Below are 20,363 nucleotides of genomic sequence, written 5' to 3'. Positions count from 1 at the left end.
TCCAAAGACTTTGGAGAAATCTGGATACAGACTTACCTCCTTGAAACATAATAGCGTTAGAGATTCAGACACAGGCATTCATTTCTGTGTTTACAACTGATTCTAAAGATCTAGCGCTACAATTCCAAAGAAATTGTTTTCCAAAAACACTGTCCCCCTTCCCAATGAAAGCTCCCACACACACAGATAACTGGGAAAGGCTTTGCAAAACAAACAGCAATGTCTCACAAACGCACATATGCATGTACAAGGACTCGAGGACAACTTCAAGGTATGATTCATGAGTACTGAACACAAATAAAGCCTTTCGTGGCCAAGATGTCAAAGTCAATAGATGTAATAGTTTTGGATGGTGCTCAAGGATTCCTCTAGCTGGGCCAGGCTCTGCCATTTGAGTGGGGCTTCACCATGAGTAAATGGCCTTGAAGAGATGCAATGCCTGCCCCAAGACCACTGATTTCTGGACTTCTCATCTGGTTGTGGGTCAAGTACGCATGTCTGGCCAGACTGCAATGCCTGACAATACACAGCAATTGGAACAACTGAGCAGTCACAAAGCTGCAGAGGCCACCTGAAAGTGAGATCCCGAAACCACCTGCCTTAGAATCATCCAGAGGTCAGGGGAGCTGCCACAATACTGATTTCTGGGTATGACCGACTCCAGCCCTACTAACTCAGTATATTTGATTTAAAAATATGTTAACACTCACCCCTCTGCCCCACCCACGATGAATAAAAATCATTCTTATAGCAGCTATGAAATAAATAAAGGATCATGGTTCTAATTCTGAAATTTAATTTGTTACATTTTTAGAAATGGCAGGACAGCTCTAGTTTTTAAGAAGGGATCACAGATAGCAAGAAGTTAAATTTTAGAACAAAGCATCCAGATTAGAAAGGTAAATCCTAATTCAGAATTGGAAAAATTTAAAGATAAAGAAGCCCAGCTTACGGATAAAGGTGGTGGGTTTTTATGAAATGTCGACCTGAAACCAAACTGGAGTAGGAAAAAGAAGAAATAAGCAACCTAACTTTTAAAATGAAAAACTTACTGCCATCGGGCTTTATCCTTCAGGGAATTTTTCCTAGAGCCGGTCCCCTCACTGGGGCTGTCCTCCTCCTCCGTCTCCAGGCTTCGACTGCAGCTCCTGATGATCTGGAAGATGCTGTTGACCGTGGACTCCTTCTCCAAATTCTTTAAGCCATTTTGTCCCACTCGTTGTAAGAAATTATCTTGTCCACTGTAATCGGCTACAAACTACAGAAAAACATACTCAGAATTTGTTTTTGCAACTTCACACACTACATCTGAAGAATCTACTTGGCTAAGGGAACGAAATCATAACAGTCATAAATAATGGCATTTGGGCCTATTTTATTGAGGGGGGAAAAACAGAACCTCCAGGAAAAACATTTTTCCCTTTCACCACATGAAATATCCAACTCACTCTTGTTTCCACTAAGACAACTTTAGTCCCTCTAGGAATCAACACTCCACTTCGAATTTACAACACAGAAAGCAATATTATTTCAAGGTTCCCTAGGGAGAAGATTAGCTACTTTATGGAGGAAGGGCAGGGTTATTTTATCCTCGTAGTGAGAATTGAGAAAAACCACGACAAAGTGTATTATCCTATGGAACCAGATAAAATGCCTGGGGCCAAAGGAAATGGTTGAGAAAGGGTAACGTTTTGCTTTATTTTCCATATATCCTATTGTAACACATGGGCTTCCTGGTGGTTTGTAAGCTCTTATTGTCTGTATTTGTGATCAGGAAGTTTCTCCCATCAGAGGTGAGAGGGGCAGTGAGGCCATGAGATGTGTTTCCTCCTCCTGAGAGGTGAGGGAGCCAGTGTGGGTGCAGCTTGGGGGGCTTTCTATAAGCTTTCGCCTCCATTTCTTGCACCTTTAATCCCCCTTAGAAGCCAGGGAGCTGTAAACCGGTAGTGCTGCCGGCACCTGTCAGGGGCTCTTAAGTCTTCCGGATTCCAGGCAATGCTTTGGTTCCCAGGTGACCTGGAAGAGGCTGCAGTTTTAAAGGAGTTTTCTTACTGCCACTGAGAAGGAGCGTGTGTGAGTGTGAGCCTGTGTGTGTGTAAAGTAAACAGTGGGTGCTGTCACCATGGGGAGAATGAGTCTAGATTTGGGTGTGGGACTTCCAGGTATGAGATTCTTCAAAATTCTCCATAAAGTTCTTCCCTTTTAGTTGCTTTTTTCTTTTGTGTGTGTGTGTGTGGGGGGTAATTAGGTTTATTTATTTATTTATCTTCTAAACAGAGGTACTGGGGATTGAACCCAGGATCTTGTGCATCCTAAGTTCACGCTCTGTCATTGATCTATACCTTCCCTTTCCTTTCATTTCTTTCTTGCTTTTTTTTTTTAACATTTAAAAATATGGAATGCTTCACGAATTTGCGTGTCATCCTTATGCAGGGGCCATGCTAATCTTCTCTGTATTGTTCCAATTTTAGTATATGTGCTGCCGAAGCGAGCACTTCCTTTCATTTCTAAACACCATACAGAGGTTTCTGTATCGTCTTCCATTTCTCAGTGCCCAACGCCCTGAGTCTGAGCTCCCATGGTCCTCTCCACTCTGGGGATCAGGAACGAGATGCAAATCAGCCAGGGAGAAAAGAGGCACTGATTGTCCTTAGAGGGGGCACCAGCTTCCCCAGCATCCTCCCACAAAGGAGGAAAGGAATGGGGGCTCTGACCTCCCCCAAGTCTTTCTTCCACTGATTCAAAAAAGTTACTACTCTCGTATCCTCTGCACCCAGACATTCCCACCCAAGAAGAGAGAAGTCAATCCCATCAGCCTTTAAAAAAAATCAGAAAACAACCCCCATCTGTCCTTGTACTTACACATGGTCCCATTAACGCTAACTCAACAACATGAAGCCCCAGACAGTGCTAGCTGGCCTACTTTTCTCTGGAACTTCCAAGGACTCAACTGTTATCCAACACAGCAGTGAGAGATGATAACGCTGGGCTCAGAGAGCTCTTCTCTGGCTTCAGTGAGTGATGAGCCAAGTGGCAACAAAGACTCTCTAGACCACGAGGATTTTGAAAGGCCTCACCTCTAGAGTTTCTTCTTGGGAATTGTACCTCGGGCAAAGCTTCATGAGGCCAGAGGCTCCGTCAAGCACCTCGCAGAGCTCCTTAAGAAACACGCCACAGAACGGGACCACCTTACAGCCAGGGATGTGCAGCGCTCGCGTTACCACCTTCCTGTACTCGCAGGAGGATTCGTGCTGGGCCATAGCGTCCTTCAGGCTCCTCATGGTCTCCAGGTCAGACTGGTCCATAAACTGCCACATTTTTAAAACTTTTCTTGACCTATTGCAAGTCAGTGACATATTTTTTAGGCCAAAGGAGAAATAATGTAACTTACAGTAAAGAGCCTAAATGTCATACAAATTCATTCTTTCTGTTTATGTTTCCTTTATGTTTTAATACTCACATCTCCACCTATTTCCCCACATGATGTGACTATTACTTTAATAAATTGAAGCACAAAATTAAATAGGACAGATACATACAAAAACATGTGTGGGAGGAGTTAATTTCGGAGGGTGGGCGCTGAACTTCAGTTTGAGTTTCTCTGGTTTCCCAAAAGGGAAAAGTCGTGGGTAATATGGTTTCTGCAAATATTTACGGAGGCTGGCTCACAGAAAACGTGTTCCATCCACTCCTCCTGATCTCTGAAATGTTATTGGATGAGGCCAGTCCTGCAGTGATACATATGAAGTCTATTTTGGCTTCTTTTGTCAAACTGCTTCTACTGAATCCAGCTTTGACATTAAGTCATTAGCCCATCTTGAGGGACATTATCTTAAAGTATTATTTGCAGAACAGAATTTGTTTTTTTAGATGATGATGTTGTTCTATTTTACTTAAATTAAAAATTTTTTAAATTATTTTTTGGGAGGAGGTAATTAGGTTTATGTATTTATTTATTTTTTAAGTGGAGGTACTGGGAATTGAACCCAGGACCTCATGCAAGCTAAGCAGGCAATATACCACTGAGCTATACCCTCCCCTTGAAGAGGATGTTAAATGAGACTTTTCCTATTTTGAAACTGCTGCTGAGAACAACAGGTGACATTGAACCCCACCTTCTAAAAAGAGGCAGTGGGTGGTCACCAGGAGACCCAAACTGCCCTGCCCTCAGAGGTCTCTCAACCTCCATCAGCAGAGGAACTGGACCTGAGCAGCCAGGTAGGGAATGCTTCTTTGGCCAGGGCTGTCAGGGCGCCATATGTGAGAAGGAGGAAATCACCCCAAGTACAAGGGCTTCAAGGGAACTCTATGGAGAGGCTGACCCGGGTCCTGGCAGTTTGCTGATCACGCACACTTGCTGCTGTGTGACTAGGAAGCCTAAAGAGGAAATGCTGCCTGGAGCCACGGGATGGCAACATGAGGGAGAAGGTTCCAGTGGGCGTGTCCTGCATTTGCAGAGTCTGGGAGGACAAAATGCTGAGTGTTTCTGCATCAGGAACAGATACTGAAAGGCATTTGGACCCGAGCTGTCTTGAAAGGCCTGCCTGCCAAATGAGGTGACCCTAGTGGAGTCTGTGAGGGAGGGACCTCCAGAACCAGAGGCCAGGGGGCAAGGACTGAGTGGTCGGTCAGGCCAGAGGGTGCACTGCCCCTACCAGGTGATGGTGCAGTGGGAGGTCCCTATGGGACAGGAAGTGGGGGAAGCTAGAGCAGGTAACTAGGAAGAAACCCTGAAAGCACCCCCACACAGCTCTCTGTGGGGGCATCAAGGCCAGATCACAGCTGCCCCAGTCAAGGAAGACTTTACTCCTCCCCTCTTCTCCTCTTCTGCTCACTTTTTCTGCTGGGACCCTGAGCTGGAGGAAAAGGAAGAGAAAAGGTAAACATATCTTCCCACCCTATGGTGGCTTTTGGAGACTAGTGGGGCTGGGAAGTGTGGGGCAAGGGTGAAGCTTTAAATGAGAAGTTGAAATTTTCCTTTCTATCAGACTGGATTTTAAAAATTATTATGTAATATCTAAGATATGCAAAAGACAAAGAAGTACAACATGACAAACATCCATGCATCAACCTCTCAGTTTGAAAAATAAAACATTAATTAATATGGTTGAGGCCCCAGCAGATCCCTCCATGTCCTCGTCCCTCACCAACTGCAACTTCAGAGTTCTTTCCTCACAACTGATACCTTCCCGACACAGGTAGATAAGCAGTTTGTAGAACTGTTTGTGTGTCTTTAAACTTTATACAAATGGTGTCACACTGCAGGTACTTGCAGGCAACCTGCTTTTTTGGCACAGCTGAACGATTCTGAGATTCCTTCGCGCTCCTGGGCATAGGGGAATGAGACTGCTTATTAACCACATGAGAGATCAGGAAAGATACAGGATCCCCCGAGGTGTGATCCAGAGTCTGGGAAGGGAGAGCCAATTGGGCAGGTTTGAAAGACAGTGAGGTCAGAAAAATAAAATTGTCTCCTGATTTCACCCCACTAAGTCCAGCCTGTCCTACAACGGGTTCCTTATAAGGTGGTGAGAATCCTTTTGGGGGCATGGATTGGAGGTTTAAATAAACGGAGTACCATGAGTGAGACACAGTTCTCATTATTTATTCACCCTTCTCTCCGTGAGTAATGGCGCAGTCATGGAACGCTGGGGGGCAAAGACAAACCTCAGCAAAGATCAACGATCCTTTGTTAGACTGCAAACTGGCACTTTTAAAAAACTTTTATTTCTTTTTATGATCATAAAGGTACTAGATGCTCATTGTAGACGATCTGGAAAATACCCCAAATATCGAAAATCCACCCATAGTTCTTCCATACACAGACAACATTAGGTATATTTCCTTCCAGTATTTACTCCATTTGTGTCTGTCTAGTCTAAATATTTTATAAATTTTGGTTAAATATTGCTAAGGTTATTAAGTACAGACAGTTTTGTTCCCAGGTAGTTTGACATATTATGTGTTGTTTTCCAATCATATTAAACATTTTTCATATATATACCATTTTTGGTTGCTAAATAATATTCCATTGTATGGGCATCATGTTATTTCCTTCATTTTTCTCTTGGTGTTCATTTGGGTTATTATTTAAAAATTGAGATATAGTTGACTTTTGGGTTATTTTATGTTGATACTAAAATTGAGTAAATATTGTTATATATAATTCTTTGTACTAATTGTTTCCTAGAAATAGCTGAGAATTTATTTTGAGGAAACGAAACAGACAGTCTATAGAAAATCCAAGTCACTTAATAAGGTTGTACCCTCTTCCCATCTAATTGTTTAAAAAATGAAAAACTTCAGTTATATTGGTGTAGTTCAATTACTTGTAATCGAAATATTTTCAAACCTGAAAGTACACACACGAGCTCTGCCTCCACCATCATTCCAACATAAGGTCATCTAGCAACTTACCTCCTGGATATGTTGTGAATATTGTATATTGTTCCAGCCAAAGAGCAAATACATCTGGTACTTTTACCCATCTATTTGTAAAGAGCAGTTCAATTTTAAGCCAAATATAGGAGCATGAAACTAGGGGCAGTGGGTCTGCGAGGCACAGGAATCAATGTTGAGGTTTAGCTGGTTTGAGGTTATTGCTCACCTAAGAAAGAATTACTTGGCTTTATGGACCTTTTGGATTTCGAATTCAAACTAAGTTGGGTCTAAAAGACACATTCACTCAAGGCTTCCGCAGGTCATTCCTGAGGCCATCCTTGTATCAAGAGAATCTCTAACACATGGTATGTGGCAGCCCTCCAGGATGGCCTCCTGCTGCAGTGCAGTCCCCAACCACCATGGACCAGTGCTGGTCCTATGTGACCAGTGCAGTGTGTCAGAGGTGACGGTGTGTGACCTCTGAGGCCAGGGCAGAAACGGCACTGCAGTTTCTGCCTTGCTCTTTTGGACTGCCCACCTCGGAGGGAGCCGGCTGCCATGCTGTGGGGACAGTGACATCCAGAAGAGAGGAAATGAGGTCCCCAGACAACAGCCAACAACAGTTTGCCAGCCAAACCCAAAAGGATAAGCATCATTAAAACAGAACTGTTTTATCCCAATGTGATTTTTTTAAGAGAAAAATAGCACAAGTTCTTTGTAGAAGATTTATTACAAAAAGAACCAAGTCATCTGGATATAGCCTTCTATTCTCCCCATAGTTTTTCTGTTTCTCCTTTTGAGCTATGCCCAGTGCATTTGTATGACCATATTAAATGCCAGTGACAGGATCATTTGAGTTTATTCTTAGTTAAGAAAGTTCAAAAGGACAAAAAAACTTTCCAACTCAGAATTTTCCTCTCAGCTTCCAACCCTGAATCCCTATGTGGGGCCTGGAGAATCAAAGGGAAAAACCTCAAAATATTTTTAAGCAAGATCTATTTATAGTGAAAATCCTCACTGGGAAGGTGAAGCTCAGACAACAGCAGCAATGATGGGTTCTCTGGAGCCTAACTCCAGACAGGACACACATGCTCAACACCTGACATTATCTCACTAAGTCCTCTGTAAAGGGGTAGGTGCTTTTCATTATTGTCCCCATTTACAGATGAAGAAACTGAGGCTCAGTGAGGTCAGGTCACTGGCCCAGATTACACAGCTACTCCATGGGGGAGCCAGGATTTGGTTCCCTGTTATTGTAATTTGACCACCCACACTCTTCTTCCTCACTCCACACTGCCACCCCCAAGAGAGAGGGGCCGTTGCTTTACACAAGGTACCTTAGGCTGAAAGGGAATAATGCAGGAGGCTTTACTGATGGAATGGTGATCTTATTATTAGCTTGATGGAGAAAGTGTAAGAGCAGGATATCATAGAGGTTAAGGGCAAGGGCTCTTAAGTCAAGGCTGCCTGCGTTCGCATCCAGCCATGCCAGGTGACCTTGGGTGAGTGGCTTAACTTCTTCTGACCTTAGTTAGAAGTTTCTTCTTTTGCATGGTGTGGGAATAATAACAGTATCTACCTCAAAAAATTGTTCTGAGAATGAAAAGATTTAATGCCACGGAGTATACTTAGTCTGATACTTGACACGTAGTAAGTGTTCGGTAAAAACGAGAGCTATCTTTTTCATTGTTGTTGTTTTATGGATTATCTTTTTTTTTAAACTGAAGTGCAGTTGATTTACTGAGAGCTAACATTATTAAATGATTATTATCAATGTTAGCCACTGTTATTATTAAGGGCAGTCAGCGGCTGGGAGTTTATAGTGCTGGAGTAATTCGTAAGGCAGAGCTGGGAATAGGCAGATAACAGTGGGGCTTACAGGGCAGGCAGGGGAAGAAAGTCCGTGATGGGGTTGATGGAGTTATGCAATCAGATACTCAGCTAGGCCAAGAGTATGGGATCAAAGCAGACACAGCCAATTAGGATCATGACTGTGCACAGGGGCTGAATTCTGCAGCATCTTTGAGGGGCAGGATTGTGGCACTAGCACAGGAGAATATATCTCCCCCAAATAATCACTACCCATTGCCTGGTTTGGGTAAACAGGGTTATCCAGGCAATTACATCAGCGCCCTTTGGCTGGTAAGAAGAAACCCCCAGATCAGCCTACTCCCCACTGCCCATACCTGAGGCCAGCCAAGAACTCCATGACGGCGTTGTAGTTGCCCATGTTCCAGCAGCACTTGGCCACATGCACCAAGTACGAGAAGACTTCCCGCTTCTCCTCCATGGAGCCCGCCGTGAGGATCAGCCACGTCACCCAGGAGCTCACCTGGAGATGGAGAGAGGCGTCCACTGAAACCATGCCCTGGAAGCTTGATACATATTTTTTCATAAGAAAAATGTCTTTTTTAAAAAAAAATCAGTTTATTAGGAAAGGAAGGACCTGGCCAAGAGACTGACGTGAAGCTCTAGCTTCATCACCGCTTTGTGATGGGATTAACCCTCTCTGTGTTCTTCATCTCCATCTTTAAAATGAGGCTGCAATATAACCCACAAAATCCTTTTTCATCGATAAAATTCCATGAGACCATAAGAAAATAAAGCCCAAGATTAATATTGATTTAAGTATATCTGACTGATGGAGCAAGATTAAATGTAATCAATGCACTTAGCCCTTGAATGACAGTCCATTCGTCAAGTAGTAAAATGTATATTAAGTGAAAAAATGTAAAAAATTTTTTTGAACTATCTTTCATAAATACATTATCTATTATGTTCCTCAAATGACTAAATGATGAGAACCAGTACAACACTTATTATATAACTGTTCTAAGCACTTTATATACATCAACTCACTTTTCTCTCACAACAATCCTAATAGTCAGGGACTATAATTATCCTCATTTTATAGATGAGAAAACAGAAGGACAGTGGGCCTAAGAGACTTGCTCAAGGTCCCCAACCAATAGGTGGCAAAACCTGAATTAAAACTGAGGGCTGGGCCACAGAGGTGACACCATTAACCACTCACTACCGCCTAATGTGTATACATGAAATCTACTGTTCTCCTGGCTCGAGGCTTAAATTTAGTCTAATGTGACTTGTCTTTTCTACTACATAGCCTGGAATATAATATTTAATAGGGATCTTCTACTGAAGTCTCCCCTTTATGAATGCTGCCTCAGAATCCTCTTAATCTCTAGGATTATTCTGCTGCTACCTATACTTTGGTGCTTGGACACTAGTGTTCACTTAAGTTACTTTCCCATCCTGGTTAATGTCTGGGCTGATAAGCTTGGTTGTTAACAGATCAAAACCTTGATCTTGACCCCATCACGGTCCATTAGTTGTACGTGGTTCAGCAACAGTGATGAAACCTGGAGAGCAACTCACTTCCCTGACCTGAGTGAGAGTGAAGCCTGAACGGAGAGTTCATGGTGACCCATGACAACAACCGCAGGGAGAAAAGAGTTCAAGGTCTAAAGCAACCGCTTCCTTGACTCTCTCCCAACCCCAAATAAAATGAGAGGAATGAACGGCATTTCGTGTTGGCAGCAACCACAAAGGGCAGTCCAACCCCATTCTTCCCGACCAGGAATCTAAGGCTCATGGGAGAAGTGACTTTCGGAGGTCACAATTCAATTCAGTGTCAAAACTAGGACTCCCAGGCTGGTGCTCTTTCGTCTAGTGAAGGGTAGCTAATTTTTTAAACTTGGCACTGGTAGGTCCTTCAGAGCACTCAGTAAGAGCTGCATGTTTGAAGACAGAGCTGGAATCAAAGGAGAAGGTACCGAGAAGAGTACCAAGAAATGATTAAAGAAACGAAAAAAAACAGAACAGAAGAGAACGATGCTAAACACCTCTTTCCTCTCCCTACACAGAAACAAAGAGGGAAATAGCAATGGGGAATTTCAGTCTGAAACAGGGTTGTACTCTGGTACCAGCCAGGAGCCCTGCGTAATAATCTGTCTCTTCCCTTCTGAAACTGGCTGCAGTGAAATGTGATGAACCACCTGCCATCCCTGAGGCTGGTCTCAGCCCAGTGGGCTCCGAGCAGGTACCTCTGCTCTCCACCTGCCCTGGGCGTTGCTGGGCTCTGGTGAAACATCAGGAGAACAGATCTGGAATCAGACCCCTAGGATGATGAGCTGGGGTCCACATCATCCTACAAGGAATTCAGAGCCTCTTGGGAGAAAGATAACCATTCACCTGATCTCCAGGCACCGCCGTGAGCACACAGGAACCCTCTGGGATTCCCTGAGCCACCAATTCTCCTGCAGCTATGAGCAAGCTCTGATCCACTGTCTCCATGCCTGTCCCTTCACCTGGTTACCCAGTGAAAAGTCACCTTTGTGGAACTCTGGCTCTCTAGAGCAAGGAATTATTTTGCCAGTGGGGTCATGGTTACTTCCAGCCAATTCCTCCTTTGGTGTGATTAGCTTTTGATAAGCCCTATCCTACTATAAGATCATCAGAAAACACTTAGAATCATAACATCATTGACTCTTTGAGCTAGACATTCAAACCCATCTCCTCACAAATAAAAATGAAATCCTGAAACGTTAAAATCATTCCTGAAAGACACCCAGTGTGGGGATAACTCAGTGGTACAGTGCATGCTTAGCATGCATGAGGTCCTGGGTTCAATCCCCAGGACCTTCATTAAAAATAAATATATAAGTAAATACATAAACTGAATTCCCTCCCCTCCCCCAAAAATAAATTTAAAAAATTAAACGATAAAGATATACCTATTAAAAAAAAGACACTCAATGCATTAGTTCTTGAGGCCTCTGGCTATATTCTTTCTATGACTTTAGCTCCCTTCTTATTGAAATTGACAGCAAATCAGTGTCTCTGCAGAGTCACTGTTCTTTCAGGCTATTCTGGTACCACACAATGACTTATTAGCACAGTGGCCTGAAAGGGTTAATTTATCTTCCCCTGGAGAGACCTGCTTCACAGAGCAGGCACAGACCGTCACGTGGTTTGTGCCTCAAACCTGATCACACAACCAGATTTATTCCCTATCAGTCAAATCATTTTCCATATACTTTCCCACAATGCTAGGAAAAAAAATAGTGATACCATATTTCACATGGAAACCTAATTTAAACCAACTGTTCCATCTCCGAGTGTGTGTCCCCAGGGCTTGGTTACTGAGATTATGTAAGCACTGTTATCTCACACACACACACACACACACACACACACACACACACACACACACACACACACACACACACAGACACTTACCCTCCAACATCTGCTAACAGACTTCAGGGACAATTCTTATTGTGGTCTAATGTATTCATAATTCTACAGGCATTAAGTCATGAGAGTGTCACCACTAATTATAAAAAATAAATGACACAAAAAGTGATGACACAAACTTGGTCATATTTACTAAGCAGACAATGGGATGTATTGCCAATCCAAAAAGGATTTCAGGACACTGAAATCACACAGGAAAAACATACAAATTGCACACGTGTACAGTACTATGATTCAAGAGTAGGGAATCACTCTAGAGTAGAAAGGTGTTAAATGTGGCAGATTATTTTGCCTTACTTTCAAACTTATTACTTATCATTACATTTATTATTTTGCCTTACTTCAATGGTCAGCACAGCATGGAGAGAGAATCTGGCCCCCAGCCCAGTTCTTTAAGGGTTCCTCCCAGAAGCTCTGTGCGTACCCTGATGACCCTGACCCCTTCCTACATGCCTACAGCCCCTCCACAATCGCTCCCCCAGTGTTTTTTTTCCTTCCTCCTCCGGCCTTTCTCAGTACTCTTAGGCCTAGCTGAAGTGAACAGCCTGCTCTCTCATCTCATGTCAAATACCTTACCGGCATCACACAGGCTCAATTTGGGAGGAATGTTCTTGCTCCATTCAAAACCACCTTTCCCTGGTCCACCACGTCTTGCCTGCGTCCTTTGTAGAGCCGAATCCTCACCCCAGCCCTCGAGGCCCCTGTCTGTTCTCCAACCTCACTCGGCCCTCGCCACACCCCTGTTTCAGGGAGGTGAACTAGGCTTTTCCCTTCTTGTGGATCTTGTACTGGTTGTTCTTTCTTTACATGGGAAGGCTTTCCTCAACCTACCTTTAGTTTAACTAATGCCAACTCATCCCTTAGGCAGAACTGTGCTTAGACCTGCAGTCAGGATCCCTGCCTGGGCCCCAGGCTTTGAAAGGCCCATGTTGGCCCTCATCCAGCTCTGCCCCCTCTACAGAGTGAGAAACCTGTTGGGTGGAGGGAACATATCTGCTGTGCCCCCACTTCCAGATCATTCACCCCTGTAGACTCAGGACCCCCAGTCCCCTGTCCAAACAGCCCCAAGCCCACTTCCAGGCCAGCAAGGGGCTATTATCTGCATTGGTCCTCCTGAGAGTAGATCATAACTCTAGGTCCGAAGGCTGGCCTAGGACCTCTGGGGTGGTGGTGTGTGGACGGAGTTTACACATGAAGCCTGAGGTGTCCATGCAACACAGGCATATGAGCCAGGATGGAAAGAGGAAGTGGGCAGGCCACAGGCAAGGCTTCTTTTGTACTTCATCCTGACTCCCCTAAAGTCAGGGGCAGGGCTGCCTTCAGGAATCTGACAAAAGCATCACTGCCTTGAGGAGGCCTGTGCACGTGCTGTGCGTTATGCCCTGCCTCTGCATCTCCTTGGCCCCAGACTCCCTGAGCAGTCAGCACTGTGCTCCCCAAAAGGCAGACATCGGGGATACCATGCTCACAGTCGCCAAGCCCACCGTAAGTGCCTGATGAGAGTCTGGGACTGCATGGAAGTGACCTCCCCCAGGAAGGCCTTTCTGAGGGCCCACCTGGCACCTCACATGCGACTTCCTCCTGCTTCCCTTTCACTGATTGCTGGACCTTATGCCTGCACTTGGATTCTCACAGCTGCATGGATTTGCATCTGGCTTATTTTGGTTGTGTTTGTTTCCCTGACTCTTTCGCATGGGTTTGTTCTGTCTCACCACCAAGACCTTAAGTCCTTGAGGGCAGAGACCATCTTTCCCACATCTCCAGTGTGGGGATGCTCCGTGCCCCCGACTGACAGGCAGGCCACTCAGGGTCCCAGGAGGCCGTGGGCAGAGAAGATTCTCAGCCTTCGAACAGTCAGAGATTATATTTGGGAAAAGGCCTGAACACTTCCCACTGCCGTTCCCAGGTCCAGAGAAAGGGGACGAATGACTTTCTGCCAAAAAGTTTTTTTGAATACACTGAGCAGTTTTTGGAGAAAGATGATCCTTTTAATGGGAATCTGGTCACCCTAAGTGCAAAGTCCAGGCTCAGACGGTGAAATGTAAAGAAGACAATGAAAACCTATGTAGACAGAGCTCTTCTAAACTGGGTCGTGTGCATGCACATCTATACATGCCCTCCGTGGGGCTTACTAGAACAGCCCTTGAACTAGAGCGTGTGGCATGCACATGCGGGCAACACACAGACACATAGACACACACACACACACACACACACACACCCTGCCTAGGCAGTACTCCTCACAGTGTGGGCCCCAGCACCAGAATCTCTGGACTGGTGGTAGGGTGTTTGCTCAAATGCAGAGTCCAAGGCCTCACCTCGACCTAGAAACCAGACTTTCTAGGAGTGGAGCCCAGGAATCTGCACCTTTAGCTATCTCCCTGACGTTCTCATACACACTGAAGTTGAGAGCGATCCCAGAGGTTCAGCATCCCTTCCTGCACCCCTGAGCCTCGGGTCAGAAAAGCATCACTTCTGTAGGACCTGTCCAATACTATAAGTCACTGCCTCGGTCACACTACCTGAGAGTGGCGCTGTGACCCACCTGGAACATGGGAGGAGGAGCCGGCGGGAGGCAGCACAGTGCAGGTGGGGAGCGTGGGCGCCGGAGCTGAATGAACTTGCGTTCGACTCCCAGTTCCACTGTTTCCTTGCGCAGGTCCCCGAGGCAAGCCACCCACCCTCCCTGAGTCTCATGTCCCCTTCCAGTAAAAGGGGACTAATACCCCATACAATTATTCTCAGGGTGAAAGTGGAGACTGTATCTAAAGATCCCAACATGATGCTCAGCGTGTAGATAAGGCTCCATAGACGTTTGCTACTGCGACCACCTGCTGCCACGACAACTACGATTAACATTGCTATCTGAGTTGTGGAGAAGCTGAATTCCAGGAAGCAGAGTACAGAAATCCAGAAGAGAGGACTCTTTAAGTCCCGTTGCCTAACTACGAGGAAGGAAGTAGTTCAAGGCTGGACCAGGAAGAATTTGTAGTTGCTTTGAGAAGGAACTGTCCTGAAAGTGTAACTCACCTATTTCCCCCTTTCTGAAGGCTTCCATGACTCCCTATTAGGAATAAAATATCCTTTTTCTTTCCTATTTAAATTGCCTAATTCCATATACATAAGTACATATGTATATATATATGTATGTACAGGTGTATTAATACGACCTTGTTCTAAACCAGTCCTCCCAACTTCCCCCAACTGTGAACTCCTTAAAGCAGAGGCCAGGACTTATTCATGCTGGAGTCTCAGGACTGAGGATACAGTGGCCAGCAAGTTACCCATGCCTGGGCATCCTCCTTGATGTGAAATGAGTCCCGAAGAGTCTCTTGAACTCCTGGTCCTTCCTGGCATGGTTCATCCACGACTCTTTGTTCAGGAGAGACACAGATGGAAAAAGGGAAGCACCTAAGGGTGGCTTCTGCAGAAGCCCTAAACACATCTTGGACTATACCCCCACCATGTCCCCTCAAACTGCATCACAATTGTCTACAGAACAAACTCTAAACCTCTTTTTTGGCCTTCAAGCCTGGTACCATGTGATCTAGATTTACATTCCTAGCATTAATTGTCACTGTTGCCCACTGCTCATCTGTCTGACATCCCAGTCCTACTACATTTTGCATCATGTCCTATTCTCTACCTTCCTGTCTCTATGGTATTGTTCAGTCTGTCTCCTTGTATCATGAGCACACAGGGGATTTTGTGTTTATTTGTTTTCCTATGCCTGTCCAACATCTCTTAGTTGCTTAGTTGAATCATCTTTTCCCCATCTTAATCTATACAGATTACATGAAGCTGCCCCTCCCCTGCCTTTAGGTCTGGCCTCAGTGATTTGTTCAAAGAGCTCTCCTTTGGTCTTCTGCTGAAACTATCTGGAAAAGAGACACAATCTTTTCATTGGAATGATAAACTCCAAAGATATGAGCCTGGAGCTATTGATGGCTGTCTTTGCCACAGTAACAGGAGCGTCTGTCTGAGAATGAAGCCAACATAAAAGAAAGATTCCTGAGGACATTGGTCAGATTCCTAGATCCAGCCGTACTTGAAGCCCTATGAAGTTTCCATATAATATATGAAAAAATTCTTTTAGTTTGTTTAAGCAGGTTTGAGTTGAGTTGCTGTTAACTTGCAGCTGGAAAAAAAATCCTTGACCCTTCTTATCAGATGACCCTCTTTCTTCCCACAAACACTTATGGGCTATGTACTGTGCACCATGTAGGATGCTAGTAAACAAGACAAATATGGCACCTGCCCTTGGTGAGCTTGGAGCCTTGTGGGGACAATAACATAAACAAGTAATTAAGTAGTAGTATGGTTGATACTATGGTTGGGTATGTATAAGGCCAACTTTACCTATTCATATGCTGCCATCTTTGGAAGGCCGATCTTTTTACCACTCCTTGGTCCCAGCTGCCCTCCCAAAGCATTTTATTTATATCTCTATAACAGTGCTTATTCTTTCCACAAACAGTCACTGCATGCCTGTGAATTTGCCAGGAACTATGCTAGGCATGGGGGCAAGAGAGGTTGCAGCAAGTATAAGAAAAGTAAGGTAGCATGCTCGGCCTTGCAATAAAGTCAACTGTATATACATCCACCTCCTCTGAATTGTCAGCTTTTTGAGAATAGAGACATGTTACTCTGGCCATCTTTTCATTGTTTGCAGAATGTCTTCCCTGTAGTATGCAAAAGGTATGTTTATTCTCAAATTCTTCAACTTAAAATTCTCTAAATACTCAGAAATTACGTTCTAAATTCACTAGAATTATTTACTGTTTTTTGAAATCAGTTTTCCTTTATTTTGGTTCCATTTAACCAACAGCTAGTATCATAAGTTACATGTGAATGTTCCTAAGATGTGAACTCTAGAAGCTCTTGACAAGTCCTCAATTCACATGACATAATTTAAACTGTCTTTTTGTATAAAGAATAAAGTTATTAAAAGTTTTGAATATGTTTTGCTGTTCTACTCTTTGTGACACTACATTACTTTAAAAAAATTGACGTATAGTTGACATATAACATTATATTAGTTTCAGATATACAACATACTGATTTGATATTTGTATATATTGTGAAATGATTATCACAATAAGTCCAGTTAACATCCATTGCCACACATAGTTACAAAAAATTTTTTTTCTTATAATGAGGGCTTTTCAGATCTACTCTCTTAGCAACTTTTAAATATGCACAACAGTATTATTAACTATAGTCACCATGCTGCATATTATATCCTCATGACTTAATTATCTTATAACTGTCAGTTTATACATTTTGACCCCCTTCACTCATTTCTTCCACCCCCCGCCCCTTGCCCCTGACAACCACCAATCTGTTCTCTGTATCTATGAGCTTGGTTTTTTGTTTTATTTTGTTTTGCTTTAAATTCCACATATAAGTGAGATCACAGGGTAGCTAGTTCTCTTTCTCTGTCTGACATTTCTCTTATTTAGTATAATGCTCTTGAGGTCCATTCACATTCTCCACAAATGACAAGATTTCATTCTTTTGTATGGCTATTTACTATTTAAAAACCAACCGGGGGGAAAATATTTTGCCTTAGCAACGCAAATGCCATTTCTACTTAAATGGACTGCAGAGAATTGCAACAGCTGTGCAGGCTGTGTTACCCTCGTACCACAAGCAACTGAATGGATCATTCATTCTGAAACCAATTTTTAGATGGTAATCAAAAGTAAGCCTCATTTCATGCATATTCTCCCCTTTTGTAAGACTATTTATTGATAGTCCTGGAATAGGGTCTTTGTTATTTCATCCCATTTTAATGATGGGATTAAAACCCATGGCTAGCAGTTTACATAACACGTCTTGGTATAAGTGAGTTGTTAGCTCCAGACTATCCTGATCCTATAGCAGGGCCACTGATGAATCAATTTGCTCTCCTCTTTGCATGATTTTAATAATGACATTTATAGGAACAACAGCTTCCGTGTATTGGGCAAGTGCTTGTGAGAGGGAAACTGCTTATCCCCTTTTAATCCTCTCTGCCCTACACGCTGGTTCCCCTTTTACAGAAGAGGAAGCTGAGGTTCAGAGTGGCTAAGCTAGATTTCCCAAGGTGACATAACCGCTTTTAAACGACCGTGCTTTACCACTTTCCATCTTCTCCTGAACATTAGACAAAAGAGGGAGTCAATTACAGCTTCTAGCGCTGACAACTGCCCTGATCTACTGAGCAGAAAGATGCCTTAGCAAAGGCTACGTGAAGATCTGAGCAGCAGAATCACATTTCCTTTAGAAGCAGAATGTTAGTGTTCTGAGAGGTCACAGAGAATGTGGTGCAGGCGCTTGCCAGCTGTTTACATGTCTAAAATTCTAAGTTTTCTACAGCACACAGAATAGGACTGTGTCCTCATGAATTAGAGTCTGGAAATGAAAGGAGTGTGTGGGAGAAGGCCTGGGAGGGTCCCATCCCTGCAGCTCATTCATGAAGACAGCTCAGTGTCCCAGGCAGAAGTTTGAGAGAGAGAGTCAGGAGATGCCCCAAGAAAATCCTGCCCGAGCGGCTGCCACCACTGGAGTGGCCTACTCACTCTCCCTGTCCCTGCAGCCCCTCCACTCCAGCTAAGTTGTAGGACCTTCAGCAAATCCATACTCATTGAGCAGATCTTTGCTGAGCGCCCTCCCTCCAGGAGCTCACACTCCAGTGGGCACCACGCTGGGCACTGGGGTATGCAGTGAATGAGGTAGACACTGTCCCTGCCTCCCAGGAGATGGTGGCATCGGTGCCACTCACCATGACTGGTCCCTTCCCACCTCAGCTGTAACCTGCCTCCCACTGGGGCTCTCCTTCACCTCTCCTCACCAGGAATCTCAATTGGGCAGTGCCAGTGGACACTGAGAGGCTGATCTGTCGCAGGCTGCGTCTGCCCTTTTGGGACATCAGTGAAATAATAATTATATAAAATGCTCTTAAAGCGTCTACTTACATAGACTCTGTGTTAAGTACTTAACATGCATTAATTCCTTTAACCCTACAACAACCCAGTGAAGTGCACGTCATCATCACCCCATTTAACAGATGAATGGAAGCACAGAGAGGTTTAGTCACTAGCCCAGTGTCACACAGCTAGTAAGTTGTGAAGGGGGATCCCAAGCCAGGCAGCCCAGTCCCAGAGACCAGGCTCATAATATTGTCCTTTGCTGGTGCCAGTTGATTCTCTCTCTCTCCCTCTTTTTTTTGGTAACTATATATTTTTTTATTGAAGTATAGTCAGTTTACAATGTTGTGTCAATTTCCGGTGTACAGCATAATGCTTCAGTCATACATGAACATACATATATTCTTTTTCATATTCTTTCTCACCATAGGTTACTACAAGATATTGAATATAGTTCCCTGTACTATACAGTATGTATTTGTTCTATTTTATATATATTAGTTAGTATCTGCAAATCTCAAACTCCTAATTTATCCCTTCCCACCCCTTTCCCTCCCTGGTAACCATAAGTTTGTTGTCTATGCCTGTGAGTCTGTTTCTGTTTTGTAAATAAGTTTGTCTTTTTTTTTTTTTTTAAGATTCCACATATAAGCAATATCCATATGGTACTTTTCTTTCTTGAATGATGGTGTTCTGGAAACTTGGGGCACTGTCCTTGACCTGTCTTGGATCTCTTGTTTTTTTGGGGGGTTGGGGGAGGTAATTTGATATTTATTTCTTTATTTGGAAGTACTGGGGATTGAACCCAGGACTTGGTGCATGATAAACATGTGCTCTACCACTGAGCTAGATCCTCCCCTCCTTGGATCTCTTCTTATACTACCTCCTCTCCCTGGATGATTTCCTTCACTTACCTGTTTTACCCATCTCTCTGCTGCTGTCTCTGAATATCTATCTCTTTTCCTGTATATTCAAGAATTAAATGGCCCTTTCACTTGAGGGGCCCAAAGGCTCCTGAAGCCTACCCTGACCCCAGTCCTTGACTCTTCCTTCATTTCCATTCCCACATCCAACTGATAGCCAAATAGACTATATGCCACCTCCTCCAGGAAGCCTTTCTTGAACCCTCATGTGGCTAATCAGAATTACTTTATCACTGCACCATGACCACTCTCTCCCGGTCCTTGTCACCGCGGTTCAAGCTCTTTGAAGGCAGGCATTGTTTCATTCATTTATTTTCCAGCACAGAGGCCAGTGTGATTGGTAGGTGCTCAGTGACCCCCTGTTCTGATCACACACAAAGCACAGTGGCTAACTCCCTGCTGTGCTTCGCTCCTGAGAAGTGTCCAAGCGCCTGAGTGTCCAGGGTATCTGGAGGCTGCACCCATCCTGCAATTACCTATCAGCTTGCTCTTCACCCAGGAGGCTCAGAGACTCGTGCTGGGAAGGACACCCAGGGAGCCATGACATAGAAGGCCTGTGAGCAGTCTGGCCCACGGCTAGAAGATTCCATTTTCCCTGAGCCAACTGGGCATCAGAGAATGAGGGCATCAGAGATGGCTGTCTCGTCTGCTCTGGAATGAGCTGGGCCCATTCTGAGATGCCCCAGGTGATGGACAGGAAATGCCCTCCCTGGTTACTTAAGACCCCCGATGGGGAACATCGCTGGCCACAGGCCACACTGGTTAAGAAAGGGGGAGAGTGAATGTTGTCTTCTAGGGCTACTGAGCAGGTATGGGAGGTTCTGAGACCTGCTGTGAATCACTCTGGGTCCCAGCACAGGTGGACACCTAT

At 44.3% G+C, this 20,363-nt stretch overlaps 1 protein-coding gene and 1 non-coding gene across 6 annotated transcripts in view; both read right to left on the bottom strand.

The window, feature by feature from the left end:
- PLCE1 (phospholipase C epsilon 1) overlaps nucleotides 1–20,363 on the bottom strand; it is a 300,817-nt gene that overhangs the window by 79,717 nt on the left and 200,737 nt on the right. For all 5 annotated transcript variants that reach the window (XM_031461396.2, XM_064488235.1, XM_031461397.2 and 2 more), the window contains exons 5-7: nucleotides 8,568–8,713; nucleotides 3,078–3,336; nucleotides 1,053–1,258 (exon numbers count right to left, since the gene is read on the bottom strand). In XM_031461396.2, coding sequence (XP_031317256.1) covers nucleotides 1,053–1,258; nucleotides 3,078–3,336; nucleotides 8,568–8,713 — 611 coding nt within the window. The remainder of the gene's footprint in view (nucleotides 1–1,052; nucleotides 1,259–3,077; nucleotides 3,337–8,567; nucleotides 8,714–20,363) is intronic.
- On the bottom strand, nucleotides 2,389–2,495 carry LOC116156161 (U6 spliceosomal RNA). The gene has a single exon (XR_004140008.1). It is a non-coding gene; the product is annotated as a U6 spliceosomal RNA (small nuclear RNA).

This window comes from Camelus dromedarius, chromosome 8, assembly GCF_036321535.1.
Source record: "Camelus dromedarius isolate mCamDro1 chromosome 8, mCamDro1.pat, whole genome shotgun sequence".
NCBI lineage: Eukaryota > Metazoa > Chordata > Mammalia > Artiodactyla > Camelidae > Camelus > Camelus dromedarius.
Note: the sequence above shows the minus strand (reverse complement) of the source record. Positions and strands in the feature narration are given on the sequence as shown.